At 37.8% G+C, this 17,715-nt stretch overlaps 1 protein-coding gene across 7 annotated transcripts in view; it reads left to right on the top strand.

Annotated features, from left to right (window-relative positions):
* CDK14 (cyclin dependent kinase 14) overlaps positions 1-17,715 on the top strand; it is a 599,181-nt gene that overhangs the window by 504,046 nt on the left and 77,420 nt on the right. For all 7 annotated transcript variants that reach the window (XR_008296846.1, XM_027071858.2, XM_027071854.2 and 4 more), the window contains one exon: positions 1,346-1,489. Coding sequence is in view for 6 of the 7 variants with exons in the window: in XM_027071858.2 (XP_026927659.1) it covers positions 1,346-1,461 (116 nt within the window). In the remaining variant the exon portion in view is untranslated. The remainder of the gene's footprint in view (positions 1-1,345; positions 1,490-17,715) is intronic.

Here is a 17,715-nt window from a genome sequence, read left to right as displayed (position 1 = left end):
TCTAGTAGGCATCTCAAATTGAATACTACCAAAATTGAACTCCTGATCTTTTCCCCCAGACCTGCTCCTCCCGTATGTTTCCCCTTGTCAATAAATGGCAACATCATTCTTCCAACTGGTGAAAGTTGTCCTTGATGGCTCCTCTTTTGTCACACTCCAACCCAATCCTTCCACAGACCGTGTTGGTGCTAGAACACACCATTCCTTCTCTCTGCCCCTCCCTTGCTCTCTCTGTCTCTCTCTCTCTCTCTCTCTCAAATAAATAAATTAAATAAATAAATAAATAAATAAATAAATAAATAAATAAATAATTTTTTTTAAAAGTTGGTGGGGTGGGGATGCCTGGGTGGCTCAGTCAGTTAAGCGTCCGACTCTTGATTTTGTCTCAGGTCATAATCTCACAGTTCATGAGTTCAAGCCCCACATCAGGCTCTGTGCTGACAGTGCAGAGCCTGCTTGGGATTCTCTCTCTCTCTGTCTCTCTCTCTCTCTGTGTCTGCCCCTTCCCTGTTCTCTCTCTAGAAAAAAAAAATAAACACATGCACACACACACGCGCGCACACACACACACACACACACACACACACCATTCCTCCCTTCTTCACTGCTATCACCCTGCCCCACGTCACTCACCATGTTCTTTCACCTGTATTTTTACAGCACCCTTCTGTTTTGCCTGCTTCTTTCCTTTCTCCTTAGTGTCTTCTCCTGTTGTTTCCTCTTCCTATAGTTCATGCTTGCTTATCCTCAAAATATGTGCATGGCTTGCTCTCTCACCTCCTTGAGTGTCTGCTCAAATGTAGCTTCTCAAGAAAGCCTTCACTGACCTTCTTCCACTCAGCATTTCTGGTTTCTTTTCCATGCTTTATTTTTCTTCATAACACTTACTACTAGCTGATATATTTGTTTGATTGCTTATCATCTGTCTCTCCAAAATGGAATCAATAAGAACAGGGATTTCTTTTCATTCTGATTTATACACTACAGGATTCCAAAATACCTAGAACAGTGTGGGGCTCAATAAATATTTCTCCAGTGAATGAGCGAAAGAATGGCATAAAGAAAGGGCAAGATATGTTGTTTACAATCCAAGTTAATTTTTCTAGATCGGAGAAATATGAGCATGAATATTACTTCATGATATCATGATATCATATGTGTGTATAAATCTGTGTAAATGTGTCTGTGGCTGTTACCACTTGACTTTTCAGCGACCAACACATACCACGATGTTCCCTGTGCAGGACATCTAGAATTGCATCTCAGTCTCCATTTTCTAAAATGAAAGTTTGTAAGCATATCTATAACATAATATATAAATGGCAACTTTTCATTCTGTCCACAGTGTCTTCTATTTTTACCGTCCCAAACGTAAGATTGCAGCCAGAAGCTGGAGAAAGCATGCGGGCCTTTGGGAAAAACAATAGTTATGGCAAAAGTCTATCAAATAGCAAGCACTGATGAGCACAACATTCTCAAGAGAGTACAGGTAAGATGACCTACTTTGCCTGGAAAGTAATAATGAATAGATATTGAACAGATCTTTTACATGAAATATTTCAGATTGAATTTTTCCCCTAAATGTCTTATGAATCTCTTATGTTCATTATGGCATTGATCACAGGTTCTACTAAGGAGAGTACAGTTAGTCATATATTTAGGTACCTACTAGATCCTGGCCAAAATTGTATTTTATTTATGCAGTCATAAACAAACCATTTCAATTATAAGCAAATCATTTTAACTACTCACACATTCTTTGTGGAGGTTAGAAAAAGGTTAACCTTGAGCGATATTCTAAGTCACAGACTTGCTTTATTTGGCCCACACAATTTTTTAAATTAGTTGCTTTCATTTTAAAATGGAGAGATTTTACAGAGTCTGGATTCTTGGCATTTTTTTTAAATCAGCAACTCTTGCAATACTGCACTCACATTCCTGCCAGAATTTTATACATATAACTGAATCATGGCTGCTTCCCTTGGAAAGGATGTGTGCTCCCTAGTTTAGCTTAGCTGCTGTGTGGGCCACTTAGCTCACTTTTGATTCCTACATGGCCCCTAGTACAGACCTTATCATGATGAAGCTTTTCTTTTTTCCTATTCGATTCTTTGACCTTTACTATTCTGCAGAGAAAAAGCATAATCCAAACAAGGCGATCTCTAGCATGCTGGCCTGTTACAGACACACATGCTTCACAGAAACAAGTATAAGACAGCAAATTCTGAAAAGGCTGTGTCTTTATTACCAGATGGAAATGTCTGGGGTTTTTTTTTTTATTTTATGCCTATATATATATCTTTCTGTTTAACATAACTGAAGTAAATAGAGAACACACTTTTTTGTGGGGAGGGCTTTTTTTAATTTGCTATCCCATATTTGCTCCTTGCTCATGTGGATGTTCAATAATTAAATGTTCTGGTGAATGGAAGGATCTAGATAGACAGCATTGCAAGAGTCTGTCTTCCTTCTGCCTCTTAACATGAAATATGTTAACAGGGTCAATTGCCAGCATGGCAAAAAGAACAAATTATACTGTCTGCGTTGTCTTCTGGGTGATTTGCCAATACCTTGAGCTATTTTGGGGACTCAGCTTTTGCACACATTCAATGTGGGGGCAAATTTTGACCTCTTGGGAGTAGGGTGGTGATTTATGAATGGTTGGGGGTGAAAGATCCCCAGATAAAACAAGGTGTATAAATGCCACTCAGAAAATGTTACTAATAGACTTGCTAGTACATACATAAGAGTAAGATTCTTCATTCTTCAGGTTATTTCCCCCCACTGGGTAAAAAGTTACCTAGAAGCACAACTTCATTCCCTCAATGGTGTTTGTACTCCCATTCTGAATTTCAGTTGGTCACACAGAGTAAGCTGAGTTACTTCCTGGTTCTGAAACCGGTTTTAATTCATTAGGTTTGTAGCACATGCTTTTCAAAGCATTTAACCTGTATTACCATCATGAGGGCCCCTGGCTTTATAAATCCAGTAGCCAGTTCAGTAAAACAAAACAAAAGGTGAACTTTATTGGTGCTGCTTCCCATACAGCAAGTTTGAACTTCAGTCACAGAGCTGTGTGTCTTTTCTTCTCTGCTCTTTTAGGATCTTTCTGACCTGAGCCTAGCCAGTCAAAGCTGCTAGAAGGTCTTCCAGGTCAGCTTCTCCTGGCAAAAATAAATCAAGCTGACTGGACAGAAGCATTGCCCATAAGGTCTCAAAAGTTACTAATTGGAAAGAGGCTTTTAAAGAGGTGCTCAGAACTGCAATCATTAGTATTCGAAAGCCCTTACAAAAATGTATTTTCTTTGCAGTATATCTTTTTAAAATAGATTTAAGGTTATAGGAACTGCTTCTTCTAGAATTATTTGATAATGATACAAATATGTTCTCTATGAGTTTTCTCCATATCACATCAACTTTCAAAGCTCAGGTTTATTGTTTTTGTTGCTTTCTTCCAAATCCAAATACCTCAGCTTCATTCAACATTACATTGAAGAAACATCTATGTTTTCTTTTCTCTGAAAAGCTGCAGGGAGGGGCCCCTGGGTGGCTCAGTCGGTTAAGCATCTGACTTGATTTTGGGTCAAGTCACGATCTCATGGTTCCTGAGTTTGAGCCCTGCTTCGGGCTCTACACTGACAGTGCAGAGCCTGCTTGGAATTCTCTCTCTCTGCCCCTCCCTCACTCACATGCAACCTCTCTCTCAAAATAAATAAACTTTAAAAAAAGCTGCAGAGAAGCTGGATTCTAAGAGTTTTCTGTCAGTCAGCAGAAAAAGAAACCATTTTAATTTCTCGCCTTTGTGGGTTTTTAATTTTACTACATGAGGCTGTCTTAGAGAGCAAATAATGCAGTATATTGGCCTGATACATCTGAACAATGGAAGTTTTTCTGACCAATAGCTGAATATTAATGTCTATATTGTAGACATGACAGAATAAAAAGTCTACCATAAATAAGAGTATTCATACAGAAAAACATGTAATTCCCTAGATTTTGATTTTGTTGTTGATGAATTAATTAACTGTTTAGAGCAAGCTGTGGCATGTTAAATCTTCCTCAAATGTCCCGGTTCTTTGTAAACCCCAGAGAGACTGGGAAGACGAGGGGTGGGAAAGAAGTTGAGGGCCCAGTGAGGCTAAAACTGTAATCTAGCATTTCAGCCACCTCTCTTCAGGGGGTTGCACAGAGTCAGTGTGGAAAATGCATTGCATCACTTCTTTAAAATGTTTGGAGGACTGAGTAGAAGGGAGTGTTTTAAGTCCTAATTTTCCTCCTCTACCTCAATGCCAAACTGTCTCTAAACTTGCATACGAAGGCCATTTCAATTATTTAGTTAATAATACTGGATTTGCATAAAGTGGCCTTAGTGGAAAAGCTAATGAGAAGCATTTTTCTTTGCAGCAAAAAGTAATTTTGGTTTCAGAGTCTTGTAACCAAATTAAATGAAAAGAAAACTACATGCACCCAAGTTTAAAATGGGATAGGTGCCAGTGAATGATCAAAATACTGTGCTTCCTACATTTTGTTATCCTCTAAAGATATTTAGACTAATGATTTTATAGGTTGTCCCCACTCTTTTTATCAGTATTGAAGGGTAAAGATCATCCTAAAGTCTGAGAGACTGTGCATTGAAATTTCCCTCAATGAAAAGACCAGAAGCTATATTGAGTACCACATTCATTTGCATCACTTATATTTGCACATAGCAATACCAGACACTCCCTGATGCTGAGCTTAATTTTCCAGTCATTCTAAATTGAAACAGGAATGGGACGTCCCGGCTGGCTCATTTGGTGGAGGATGCAACTCTTGATCTCAGGGTTTTAAGTTCGGGCCCCACATTGGGTGTAGAGATTACTGTAAAAAATAAAATCTTAAAAACTAAATAAAAATTACAAATTAATTGAGACAGGAAGCGCCTGGTCAGTCTGTCTACTCCTTTTGCTGAATACAGGGATAAGAATGGCCTCTAATCTTTCAGGCAGATTTTTTTTTTTTGAAATGCTATGTGCTCATTAAGGAACATCTCTTTTCAGTGAATCAGTTGGTGTTCAGACCCTATTGAATCCATAATAAATATACAAATATCAGTCTAGTACATCAAAATATTATATTTGGTTCAAGTGCAAGAAGTTAACCTCATACATATTTTGGTGACCTTCTTGCCTTATAGCATATTATCTTTCCTAATCAACATGAAATATTATGTGACAATGAAAAAAATGTGTTGACTCAGTCATCAAGCAGTAATTTCCTAAAAGTAGGCTGCCAGGTAAACAGAGTAGAATGCATAAATTGCTTCAGAATTTTAATTAAATAAGATAAAGATTTTTAAAGAAAATAAACTCCAGACAGAATATAATGCATTTATGCTTAAGACCCTCTGGCATCACTAACTGAACATTCAGTAGAGCAGGTGTTCTCACACCCTGAGGAGCTCTTTAAAATACAGGTTCCCAGAGTCCATGAATGGGCACTTTGAGGAATCCCAAAGGATGTTAATACAGGTAGCCCTTTAACCACATATTATGACATCTTCAGTAAATATTCAAGAACTATATATTTATGAAGTAAAATAATCAACTTATTTGGATCAGGACTGTATAAGGACAGACTAGAAAAATCCATCCCTTCCCTTCCTTTCCCTTCCCTATTCTTCTGAGGGAAGACGAACAAAGTAACCATTAAGCCACGTGTGGCTATTTACATTTAATTTTTAATTAATTAAAATTAAATTATAATTTTGTTTCCTCAATAGCAGAACCATGTTTCAGGTACTCATTAGCCACACATGACCAGTGGCCACTTTACTGGACAGGGCAGATAAAGAATCCTTCCAGCACCACAGCGCCCTGTATCAGACAGCTCTGGTGACAAGCATTTCCCCTACCTGACTTCCAAAAAAGGGGTCAGGAAAATTAAACTAAATTCAATCAGTAAAAATATGCTTCAGTTCTAGATTATAGCCATTTAAGGAAAGCTTGAAACGTCTGAGGAATGGATGCCTTCAAGTGAGAAGACAGGCGGCAGGGTGAGAGGGCCAGAGACAGATGATTGGAGAGAGACATGCCACGGGATCAGGAGAGACCAAGAGAAAGTGGGTGTTGGGATCTTCCAGGGGAAGGGGACATGGTCAGGTTTCTTCAGTTAGCAGTGGTCTTTGTTGAGGTTGCTTCAGGAAGGTAGGAAGAACAAGGCCACCAGTCTAAGCAGCTGCACAGACAGCCTCACAAAGACTGAGTGTCCATCAGAATCCAATAAGAGCTTCACTTCACTGGCCGTCTTCACCACCACTCAGCTCTGGTAACTGCTCCTGTCCTCTGTGCTGTGACACGATGGCAGCTCACTTTCTCAACTAACATTTTCATCTTCTCTTGATCTCATGGCTCCTGCCAACTTGTTTCTGCTTATTCATGAACCCTGCTTCTGTTGTTTCCCTTTGTCTCTATTTCTGGGGCAGTCTATCACTGAGCTCTCTTACTCGGATTCAAACCTTCCTCACAAGCAGCTCTGATTGGCATTAGCATCATCGTGAAAAGTATGCTTTGAGCAAGGCTGTTGTATCAGTCACTCCATAAGCTGTTGGCTGACTGTAGATTGCTGTAGGCCCAGCACTGAGCCCTGATCCAGTCTGCTGAGCTGTGAACTGGGCCAACCTCTTCTTAAGGAACCGCTTAGAGGATGGCTCTGGGTTTAGAAGTCTCGGAAGCTTCTACAAAGCATGGAGTATAGCCAGGAGGCACCTTCCCTGGACTGTATGCTACCAAGGGAAAAAACAAGGACAGAGGGACATTCTAATTTTAATGGTGTAACAACATCCTCATTGTGTGATATTTTTGTCGAAAGTTCTTTCTAAGCGATGTTGCATTTTCTCAACTACAGACCCAGAAGGAGATAATACTCATTAATACTTACAACAGTGTAAGAAATTCAAGTATTGGTTATAGCTTTCTTTCAGCAACAGGAAGTTTTCTGGGTCTTTTTCTGCAAGAACTTATTTTCTGCATGACCCTACAGATTTTTTTTTCCTATCAAACAACTACAGTTTTATTATCTCTGTTATTTCATGCAGTTGACAATAGTTGTGGAAATAACAGGCAGAGGAGGAAACAAACATTCCTGTCCCTCACAGGTTTTATCTGAAAGAATCCTGGTTTTTGTCATTACCCCTACATTGCTGCAGATGAAAAACTACATCTTATCGGGAAATCAACAGTACTTCAAACCACAAATGCATAATGCATGTTATGAACACCAGATTGAGAAGAGGCTGAAATGTTTGGTGGTTTCCCCATCCCACCCCCGACCCCCTTTCCTTAGCTTCCCTCCATCCTGGAGAGTCTCTTACCTGCTCTAAACTCTGATGCAAAATAGGGGGCTACGGACGCTGTCCTTCTCTCCTCTCCCTTCCTTCTCTGCCTCTCCACCCCTCCCTTTCCTTGGGTCAACTCTGATCTATAGACTGCATTACCACTACCAACCCTATGAATGGATTAGCAAAGGACTTGAAGGCCTTTACTGTCTAATCTGCTTAATTATGTCCTGGGATTGTCACAAAACAGAATGAAAATAAAGTTAAATATATCATGCTTCATCCAAGGTGAATTTTTGAAAGTATTTTTTATATTGACATAATTTCGGACTTCTAGAAAAGTTACAAGAGCAGTACATAGAATTCCTGATACCCTTCACCTACTTTCCCCAAATGTTTGCATTTTACTACATTCGCTTTATCATATTCATTTTCTCTCCCTCCATCCCTTCCTGTCTCTGTCTCTCAGACACACACATACAGACACACGTGTACATACACATTGTTTTTCTAAACCATTGTTTTTACTCACATGATGCTCCAGTACCTTTAACTATTTCAGTGTGCTTTTCTTAAAAAGCAGAATTCAGAGTGACATTTTTTTAATTAAAAATTAAAATTTGCCCTTGCTCTTCTTTTTTCTTTCTCTGAGAGTTTTGAAAAGCAAAATGGGTAAAAGAGGAAGAAACTGGTGTGATGTTCCACAAATTGGTTCATCAGTCCATGCTCAAAAATTAGCTATATTTTTGTGATTCAATTATCCAGGTCAGATGAGCTTTCAAATTGTGGAGTGACGGTGGGGGAAGGCACTGCAACTTGCATCTTCTGTCTTTTGAAAACCCAAATTAATTTCTGAGGGACTATTTAGCCAGCAGCATAATGTGAATGAAGCTTTCTTATAAGTAATGGGCATGAGATGTGGTGTGGCTAGTAAGCAAGTTATCTGTTAGAATGCTTGGCCAAACTATTACGAAGTTAGCAGTCACATATAACAAGTAGTTATAATCAGTTCAGGTGTTCTATTTTTCCCTTTCATTTAATGTTGATTTTTATGAATTTGGGATACAGAGGGAATCATCTATGCCCTAAGTGCACTGTATTGTATTATTAATACCAGGATAGCAGCTGAGTCCCACTAGACAGTCTTTGTGGTCTGCGGATGCTCTAAGAAGTGTCTGAGCATAAAAGGAGGCTGTTTGAGTTGAAGTGGGCTGATGGTCTAGGATGACATTTGAATGCATGGAGGACAATGTCTAAATGACAATGTCGAGAAGGGAAGGCAAAAAGAAGCTCGAAACTATTCCCATTGTCCCACAGATGCTCATCACTCCTCCTGAGATATTCCTCACATGGAAGCTTTGTCTGGGTAGAAACAGGGAGTGGGATCAGGGAGGGATAGACCCTGGGACAAAAGCCAGGGATTCAGGTCCTTAAACACATTAAAATTCCAGAGAGAGAGCAAATGTAATGAAAACTGCAACCCGAATGTATTTCAGGTCTAACAAAGTTAAACATTTTAGCTAAATTATTACAAGTATATTTAACAAAATGTTTGCAATACTCTGAGATGCTTCCATGAATAAAGCTTTTAAGAACATCAAATTGGTTGTGCAAATGAATAATTTACTGAGTCTCTTTTGGAATTTAGGAGAGATGTTTACCATGGCATGCACACACGCGCACACACACACACACACACACTCACACTATACTCTCACACAGCCAAGTAGAATGATTTTTCAACAGTCCTAGAGTTGTTAGGATAACATCGTAGATTATTCAAAGGATTATTTTTCTACCTAAGGACATAATATGCAAGTTCTAGTACAAAAACAATACCAAAGTTGCAGAAATTGACAGAAATTTACCTCTTAATAGATATCGCCATGTATGCCATGTGTGGAATCCATTACTGTACTATTAACTTCCATATTAGGTGATTTTTTTTCCTTTAAATTATCACCATTCTTTTAATGTAGTTTGCATTATGTATAGTGCCCTTGGATTTTTAATTGCTGTGGATTATCATTTTCAATGCAATTAGTAAAATGCCCTCAATTACATATAATAATTACTGTAAATGGGGCTATTGGCCTAATTACTATAAATGAGGAAAGATGTGTGATTATCACGTGCAATTAAATCATGTACAGTATTTATTTTACATTATTACATACAATGGTGTAATGATAACACATAATTATATTGTATCATTCGTTGGTCAACAAATCTACTTCATACTGAGATATCTAGAGTTGTGATCCACTGTCAAAGAGTCATGTACTGGCTCTTTCTTCCTAATGTAATTGGGTTATTCTGTGGGCTGGGAACCCACTGAATAAACTGTGCACAGGCAAGAAAAATTGGAAGGAAAAAATTATTTTATCTTCATTAATTAAGAATGTCCAGATTGTCCTATGTTGTCAGTGTTAAATCCTCCCTGAGCACAAAGCCAGCCTCCACCATACCTGTTTGTTTTCATGTAAATGTGTAAAAATCAACACCCCTAAATGGTGGCAACATCTAAAATATGCCTAGGAAAAAAAAGAAGTCCTTTCTTCATTGTGGCAAACATGATAATCATCCCTAGTTTACAAATAAATGCACACTTAACAAGCTTATAGCACATAATTAATTCTGCAAAGGATGCTGTTTGGCAGAGTGGGATTATGAGAATTGCATATTGATAGTGGCAGGAGAAATAAATCTATCTTCTCTACGTAAGGTTGGGTGTTCTTGTGTTCTCTAGAAACTGGCACATCTCAGAGGTGTTGCTCTCAAAATGATCTCAGGATGGAAAGAAATCAGTAATTACAGAGCCAGGCATTCAGTTGTGTCCTAATTTTCCCACCAGTTTTTCAGTGTTTCAGCTGCCTCAGAGACTTAAAGTATTCTCATTAGGTAGCTGCAGAGGCAGAGGCAACCGCTTGCCTACTCCCTCATTCTCCTCGTTCGCATTTTCTTTTTTTTTTTTTCTTCCCCATTCCTGCCTTGGGAGTGACTGTGAAGATCATTTGCTGGAATGATTGGCAGGTTAGAGGATTCGATCAGATGAGTTCCTCTTAGTGCAGGTCAAAAAGGCTAGTTAGCAGGAGCTGTCGAAAAATGCCAGCAGCATTCGAAATGGGAAATGTCATGACTTCGAGGCAGGGGGTGCCACCTGGAACAGAAAGCCCCCAGCTCATTAGCAAGTTACAGGATGTGGGCTTAACTGGAGGGAGCAGAGAAGGAAAGATAATACCCAATAGGGAAAATGATTGTGAAGTGGAATTGATTTCATGTATAATTTGTTTATCACTAGAGGGGACAAATGCTGTCCTCCTGACATGAGCAGAGAAGTATGGACTATGAATGAAGCAACTTAGCATAATCTCCAAGTTGAGGTTTGGATTTAAAGAATGCAAACTTCTTTATTCTTAACTGTGGAAATGATCAGGTCATGTTACATTAATTAAAGCTGACATACTCTCAAATGTTTTATCTTGGGCAATTGTGGCAATTCGACAGAAACGGATAGAAATGGGCAACTTGAGAAAAGAAGAAGGATTTTTTTTTTCCTCGGCTGGTGTGGAAGACTAGCTCAGTTGCATACTGAATTATAACAGGGCTGGTGTTTATCTTCAGTGGTTTGCTAGGCTGCACAAATCAAACCAGGGCTCTCGATTCTCCTCCATCTCATTTGTAGAAGAGAGCATGTGCCCTTTGGGACATGTAGATCTAATCCATATGAAAATATGTATATATATTTTAGAATAGGACTGTATTATATTTTGGCATAATGTTAAAGTTGTAATTTTTTTTAAAGGGGAAGCTCTCCTATTTCATTACTGCCTACTTGTCAGTTCATCTAGAATTTGATATTCTGCCATAAAGCCAACAACTTACAGTAGTCGTAGTCACAGACAAAACTAAACCCAAAAAGGTGTCCTTACAGGAAAAATTAATCTGTAGTTTGTAAAAAGAGAATGTAGTAGCAAAACAGAAAAGAATAATGCCTAGCATGTATTCAAACTGAACTCCAAATTTAAAGGTTCCAGTTTTTCTACAGTGTATTAAATGGACTTCAGTGTAAAGCGTCCCTCTACATAAATTCCATCAGAAAATGTATTTTCTTTTGATAAGAAACTTTTACGATATCATTTATATTTTACTTGGAGATCTTCATCTTGTTATTTTAAGTCACAAATACCACAGCTGCAACTCTTTCTGGGTGTTTACTAAAGGATGTTTGCTTAGCATCCAGATTTTGGTTAAAATATATATTTTCAAAATGTCTCTGCCCTGAGTTTCTCTTTTCTCTTAAATATTGAGACCTTTTATGAGGCAGTTATGAAATAGCCAGTGCTTGTTTTTATCAAGCAGCCTCAGACTGCTGTCTTAAGTGACTAGGAATCTTAAAACCTCCTAGTCAAAACACTGGTGGAAAATTCATTCTGTTCTGTATTCAGCATAAAAAGCTTAGCATTAAGCTACTGAATATAGCTGTCAAGATATACTGCATTAGTTTTGTCAAATGTAAAAATTTAAACATCACTGTGAATCCACTCATCCCCTCATTTGGGAGTTTCATTGTGTGGTCCAGAAGCTGGCCTTTGGGGGAAAAAAAATGAAATACTATTTGAAATGGTTCACCTAAAGTTAAGATTTTTTTATTCTGCCACAGTAACTCAATTTGTTAATAACTGACAGATGTGTTAGAAAAAAATGAATAAATCAACTACTTTGAGAGAAAGGACTGTCAAAGAATTATTTTAAGAAGAGAATTGAGACTGGTCGTCTACAAGTGGATTTCCCAGTGTTCAGACTAGCTTTTCAACTCAGATGCCCTTCCCTCTCAAGATGGGCAAGCCAGAGATGTCAGGCCGTGCAGACCCAGGGGTGCATAGTGGTATTTCTGTGCACCTGATCTCATTTCCCACCCTCTTCTCTATTCCCTGCCCTCAACTTGGCCTTCCATAGTGGGCTCTGCTTTCACAGACTTTGTACAATCTCCACTGTTCTACGTTCTTCTCAATGAATCTTCTCTCCATTAACTGAAATAGTATGATACTGACGTTCTTATGTTTGTCATCCCCTTTGTTGAATGTTTTCTTTAAGATTGAGTGATCTCATTGTTAAAAGTTTCACCTTCAGATGTGTGGGTTCCCCTCCTATAAGGTCCCTTGGTTCCGAAGAAAAGAAATGGTATCCTCATAACTGTCCTCTGTATCAGCAGTTCTCAACGTGTGGGCTGTAGACTCGGGGGAATCCCCAGGGGCTCCATGGGGGTCAAAATTATTTTCATAAGAAAGCTAAGATGTCCTTTGCCTTTTGCACTGTGTTGACATTTTCAGTAGTGGTGCAAAAGCAATGGTAAGTAAAACTCCTGGCTCCTCAGCATGAATCATGGTGTGATATTTTGTTGTGGTTGTTGTTGTTACCACTACATAATTGTTTTCCAGAGGCAGATTTGCTTAATAATGTTCTTTATGAAGACCTGAAAATTACTAATTTTTGTAAACCTCTCCCTTTGAGTAAATGTCTTCTTAATATTCTGTGTGACTAACTGGGAAGTTTGTGTAAGCCATATTTGTATATCTAATTACTGTGACTATCTCAAGGAAAAGCTCTGGTGCAGGTGTTTGAGTTGCAAGGTTTACTAGCTGTTTTTTTTTTTTCCTGGCAGACATCTTCTCAAAAATGAAAAAAAAGTGAGTCTGTCACCCAAAGAAAACCACTGACAGCAAATGCTGTCAGTGATAAAATTAAAGCTTTCAATAGAAAATTAGAATTTGGGGAAACTATAGACAACTTTATATACTCCTGTGAGCTTGACAATTTCCCAAACACTTCTCAAGTGAGGTAGGTGGTGATTACACAAATGTGATGTTTTTATATTGCATCGGGAAGTAGGTCATTGTTTGAAAAACCTGTATAACTCATTGCATCAGTATTTTCCAAATTACCAATGCATGATTTTAGAAAGTCATTACATGGAAAAAATATTCACTGGAAGTATGAAATAAACCAGCAGATTTTAAAATAACAGAATACAAAGAATTCATTGATACCATTTCAGATTTCCCAATGCAACTGACCCTTAAGAAATTACCACTTGTTGAGTTTTGTTGTAGTATAAAAGAGTATATATCTAAGATTATCTGAAGGGGCTATTAAATACTTTTTTTTCTTTTCCAACTATGTATCTGTGAGAGCCCATGTTTTCTTCAGTTGCTTCAACCAAAACAACATATCATAGGACAGATGAAATCCAGAAGCAGTTATGAGAATCCAACTGTTTTATATTCAGCTAGACATTTTTTAAAAATCTGCATTATTGTAAAGTAGTGCCATCCCCTCACTTTTCTGTTTGGAAAGTATAGTTATTTTTATTAAAAAAAAATTCATGTTAACATGTAATCTGTTTTTAATGTATTAATAAATTAATATTTTAAATTATCAATTTTAATATCAAATATGAAATATGGTAAATATCAAAGGCTATAAAGCATATAAACAAAAGATTATGGGGGGTCCTCTATACTTTTTAAGAGTGTAAAATGTCCTTTAAGGCCAAAATATGTGAAAGTCAATACTCTATATCAGCAGTGCTATTCATTAACTCTAACATGCCAGTTATGTTGGTAATATTTTTCCCCTTTGAATAAATTACTATTTGGGGAAGTTTTCTTTCATTATAAAATTATCCCAGTCTAACCATCTAATTAAATATCACAGTTTTTCAATTTACAATGGGTACAAATTCTTATTCTTGTGTTCACACAGACACCATTTGAAAATCATAGCAGAGTACCATTTACTATACCCTTGGCGATTAGTAAGCCAATTCTTGTGGTTTTTTAAATTTTTTTATCTTGTTTTATTTTTTATTCTTTAAAATTTATATCCAAATTAGTTAGCATATAGTGCAACAATGATTTCAGGAGTAGATTCCTTAGTGCCCCTTACCCATTTAGCCAATCCCCCCTCCCACAATCCCTCCTGTAACCCTCAGTTTGTTCTCCATATTTATGAGTCTCTTCTGTTTTGTCCCCCTCCCTGTTTTTATATTATTTTTGTTTCCCTTCCCTTATGTTCATCTGTTTTGTCTCTTAAAGTCCTCATATGAGTGAAGTCATAGGATTTTTGTCTTTCTCTAACTAATTTCACGTAGCATAATACCATCCAGTTCCATCCACATAGTTGCAAATGGCAAGATTTCGTTCTTTTTGATTGCCGGAGTAACACTCCATTGTATGTATATACCACATCTTCTTTATCCATTCATCCATCGATGGACACTTGGGTTCTATCCATACTTTGGCTCTTCTTGATAGTGCTGCTATAAACATGGGGGTGCATGTGTCCCTTCAAAACAGCATACCTATATCCTTTGAATAAACACCTAGTAGTGAAATTGCTGGGTCGTAGGGTAGTTCTATTTTTAATTTTTTGAGGAAACTCCATACTGTTTTCCAGAGTGGCTGCACCAGCTTGCATTCCCACCAACAATGCAAAACAGATCCTCTTTCTCTGCATCCTCGCCAACATCTGTTGTTGTCTGAATTGTTAATGTTAGCCGTTCTGACAGGTTTAAGGTGGTATCTCATTGTGGTTTTGATTTCTATTTCCCTGATGATGAGTGATGTTGAGCATTTTTTCATGTGTTGGTTAGCCATCTGGATATCTTCTTTGCAGAAGTGTCTATTTATGTCTTTTGCCCATTTCTTCACTGGATTATTTGTTTTTTGGGTATTGAGTTTGATAAGTTCTTTATAGATTTTTGATACTAACCCTTTATCTGATATGTCATTTGCAAATATCTTCTCCCATTCTGTCAGTTGCCTTTTGGTTTTGCTGATTGTTTCCTTTGCTGTGCAGAAGCTTTTTATATTTGATGAGGTCCCAGTAGCTCATTTTTGCTTTTGTTTCTCTTGCCTCCAGAGACGTGTTGAGTAAGAAGTTGCTGCGGCCAAGATCAGAGAGGTTTTTGCCTGCTTTCTCCTCAAGGATTTTGATGGCTTCCTGTCTTACATTTAGGTCTTTCATCCATTTTGAGTTTATTTTTGTGTCTGGTGTAAGAAAGTGGTCCAGGTTCATTCTTCTGCATGTCGCTGTCCAGTTTTCCCAGCACGACTTGCTGAAGAGACTGTCTTTATTCCATTGGATATTCTTTGCTGCTTTGTCAAAGATTAGTTGGCCATATGTTTGTGGGTCCATTTCCGGGTTCTCTATTCCGTTTCATTGATCTGAGTGTCTGTTCTTGGGCCAGTACCATACTGTCTTGATGATTACAGTTTTGTAGTATAGCTTGAAGTCTGGGATTGTTGATGCCTCCTGCTTTGGTTTTCTTTTTCAAGATTGCTTTGGCTATTCGGGGTCTTTTCTGGTTCCATACAAATTTTAGGATTGTTTGTTCTAGCCGTGTGAAGAATGCTGGTGTTATTTTATTAGGGATTGCATTAAATATGTAGATTGCATTGGGTAGTATCCACATTTTAACATTTGTTCTTCCTATCCAGGAGCATGGAATCTTTTTCCATTTTTTTATGTCTTCTTCAATTTCTTTCATAAGCTTTCTATAGTTTTCAGTGTATAGATTTTTTACCTCTTTGGTTAGATTTATTCCTAGGTATCTTATGGATTTTTGTGCAACTATAAATAGGATCGATTCCTTGATTTCTCTTTCCGTCGCTTCATTATTGGTGTATAGGAATGCAACTGATTTCTGTGCATTGATTTTATATCCTGCAACTTTGCTGAATTCATGAATCAATTCTAGCACTTATTTGGTGGAATCTTTTGGGTTTTCCATATAGAGTATCATGTCATCTGCGAAGAGTGAAAGTTTGACCTCCTCCTGGCCGATTTGGATGCCTTTTATTTCTTTGTGTTGTCTCATTGCAGAGGCTAAGACTTCTAATACTATGTTGAATTATAGTGGCGAGAGTGGACATCCCTGTCTTGTTCCTGACCTTAGGAGGCAAGCTCTCAGTTTTTCACCATTGAGGATATTAGCATTGGGTCATTCATACATGGCTTTCATGATCTCAAGGTATGCTCCTTCTATCCCTACTTTCTTGAGGGTTTTTATCAAGAAAGGATGCTGTATTTTGTCAAATGCTTTCTTTGCATCTATTGAGAGGATCATATGGTTCTGGTCCTTTCTTTTATTGATGTGATGAATCACGTTAATTGTTTTGCAGATATTGAATCAGCCCCGCATCCCAGGTATAAATCCCACTTGGTCGTGGTGAATAATTTTTTTAACCTTATTGTTGGATCCAGTTGGCTAATATCTTGTTGAGGATTTTTGCATCCATGTTCATCCGAGAAATTGGTCTATAGTTCTTTTCAGTGGGGTCTCTGTCTGGTTTTGGAATCAAGGTAATGCTGGCTTCATAGAAAGAGGTTGGAAGTTTTCCTTCCATTTCTATTTTTGGAACACCTTCAAGAGAATAGGTGTTAACTCTTCCTTAAATGTTTGCTAGAATTCCCCTGGAAAGCCATCTGGCCCTGGACTCTTCTTTTTTGGCAGATTTTTGATTACTAATTCGATTTCTTTACTAGTTATGGGTCTGTTCAAATTTTCTGTTTCTTCCTGTTTCAGTTTTTGTAGTGTATATGTTTCTAGGAATTTGTCCATGTCTTCCAGATTGCCCATTTCATTGGCATATAGTTCCTCATAATATTCTCTTATTATTTTTTTTATTTCTGCTGTGTTAATTGTGATCTCTCCTCTTCCATTCTTGATTTTATTTATTTGGGTCCTTTCCTTTTTCTTTTTGATCAAACTGGCTAGTGGTTTATCAATTTTGTTAATTCTTTCAAAGAACCAGCCTCTGGTTTCATTGATCTGTTCTACTGTTTTTTTGGTTTTGGTAGCATTAGTTTCTGCTCTAATCTTTATTTCCTGTCTTCTGCTGGTTTGGGGTTTTATTTGCTGTTCCTTTTCCAGCTCCTTAAGGCGTAAGGTTAGGTTGTGTATCTGAGCTCTTTCTTCCTTCTTTAGGAAGGCCTGGATTGCTATATACTCTCCTCTTATGACCACCTTTGCTGTGTCCCAGAGGTTTTGGGTTGTGGCGTTATCATTTTCATTGACTTCCATATACTTTTTAATTTCCTCTTTAACTTGTTGGTTAGCCCATTCATTCTTTAGTAGGATGTTCTTCAGTCTCCAAGTATTTGTTACCTTTCCAAATTTTTTCTTGTGATTGATTTTGACTTTCATAGCATTGTGGTCTGAAAATATGCATGGTATGATCTCGATCTTTTTGTACTTACTTAGGGCTGATTTGTGTCCCAGTATATATGGTCTATTCCGGAGAATGTTCCATGTGCACTGGAGAAGAATGTATATTGTGCTGCTTTAGGATGAAATGTTCTGAATATATCTGTTAAGTCCATCTGGTCCAGTGTGT

This window comes from Acinonyx jubatus, chromosome A2, assembly GCF_027475565.1.
Source record: "Acinonyx jubatus isolate Ajub_Pintada_27869175 chromosome A2, VMU_Ajub_asm_v1.0, whole genome shotgun sequence".
Classification (NCBI taxonomy): Eukaryota; Metazoa; Chordata; class Mammalia; order Carnivora; family Felidae; genus Acinonyx; species Acinonyx jubatus.
This window is presented reverse-complemented; position numbering and strand designations above follow the sequence as displayed.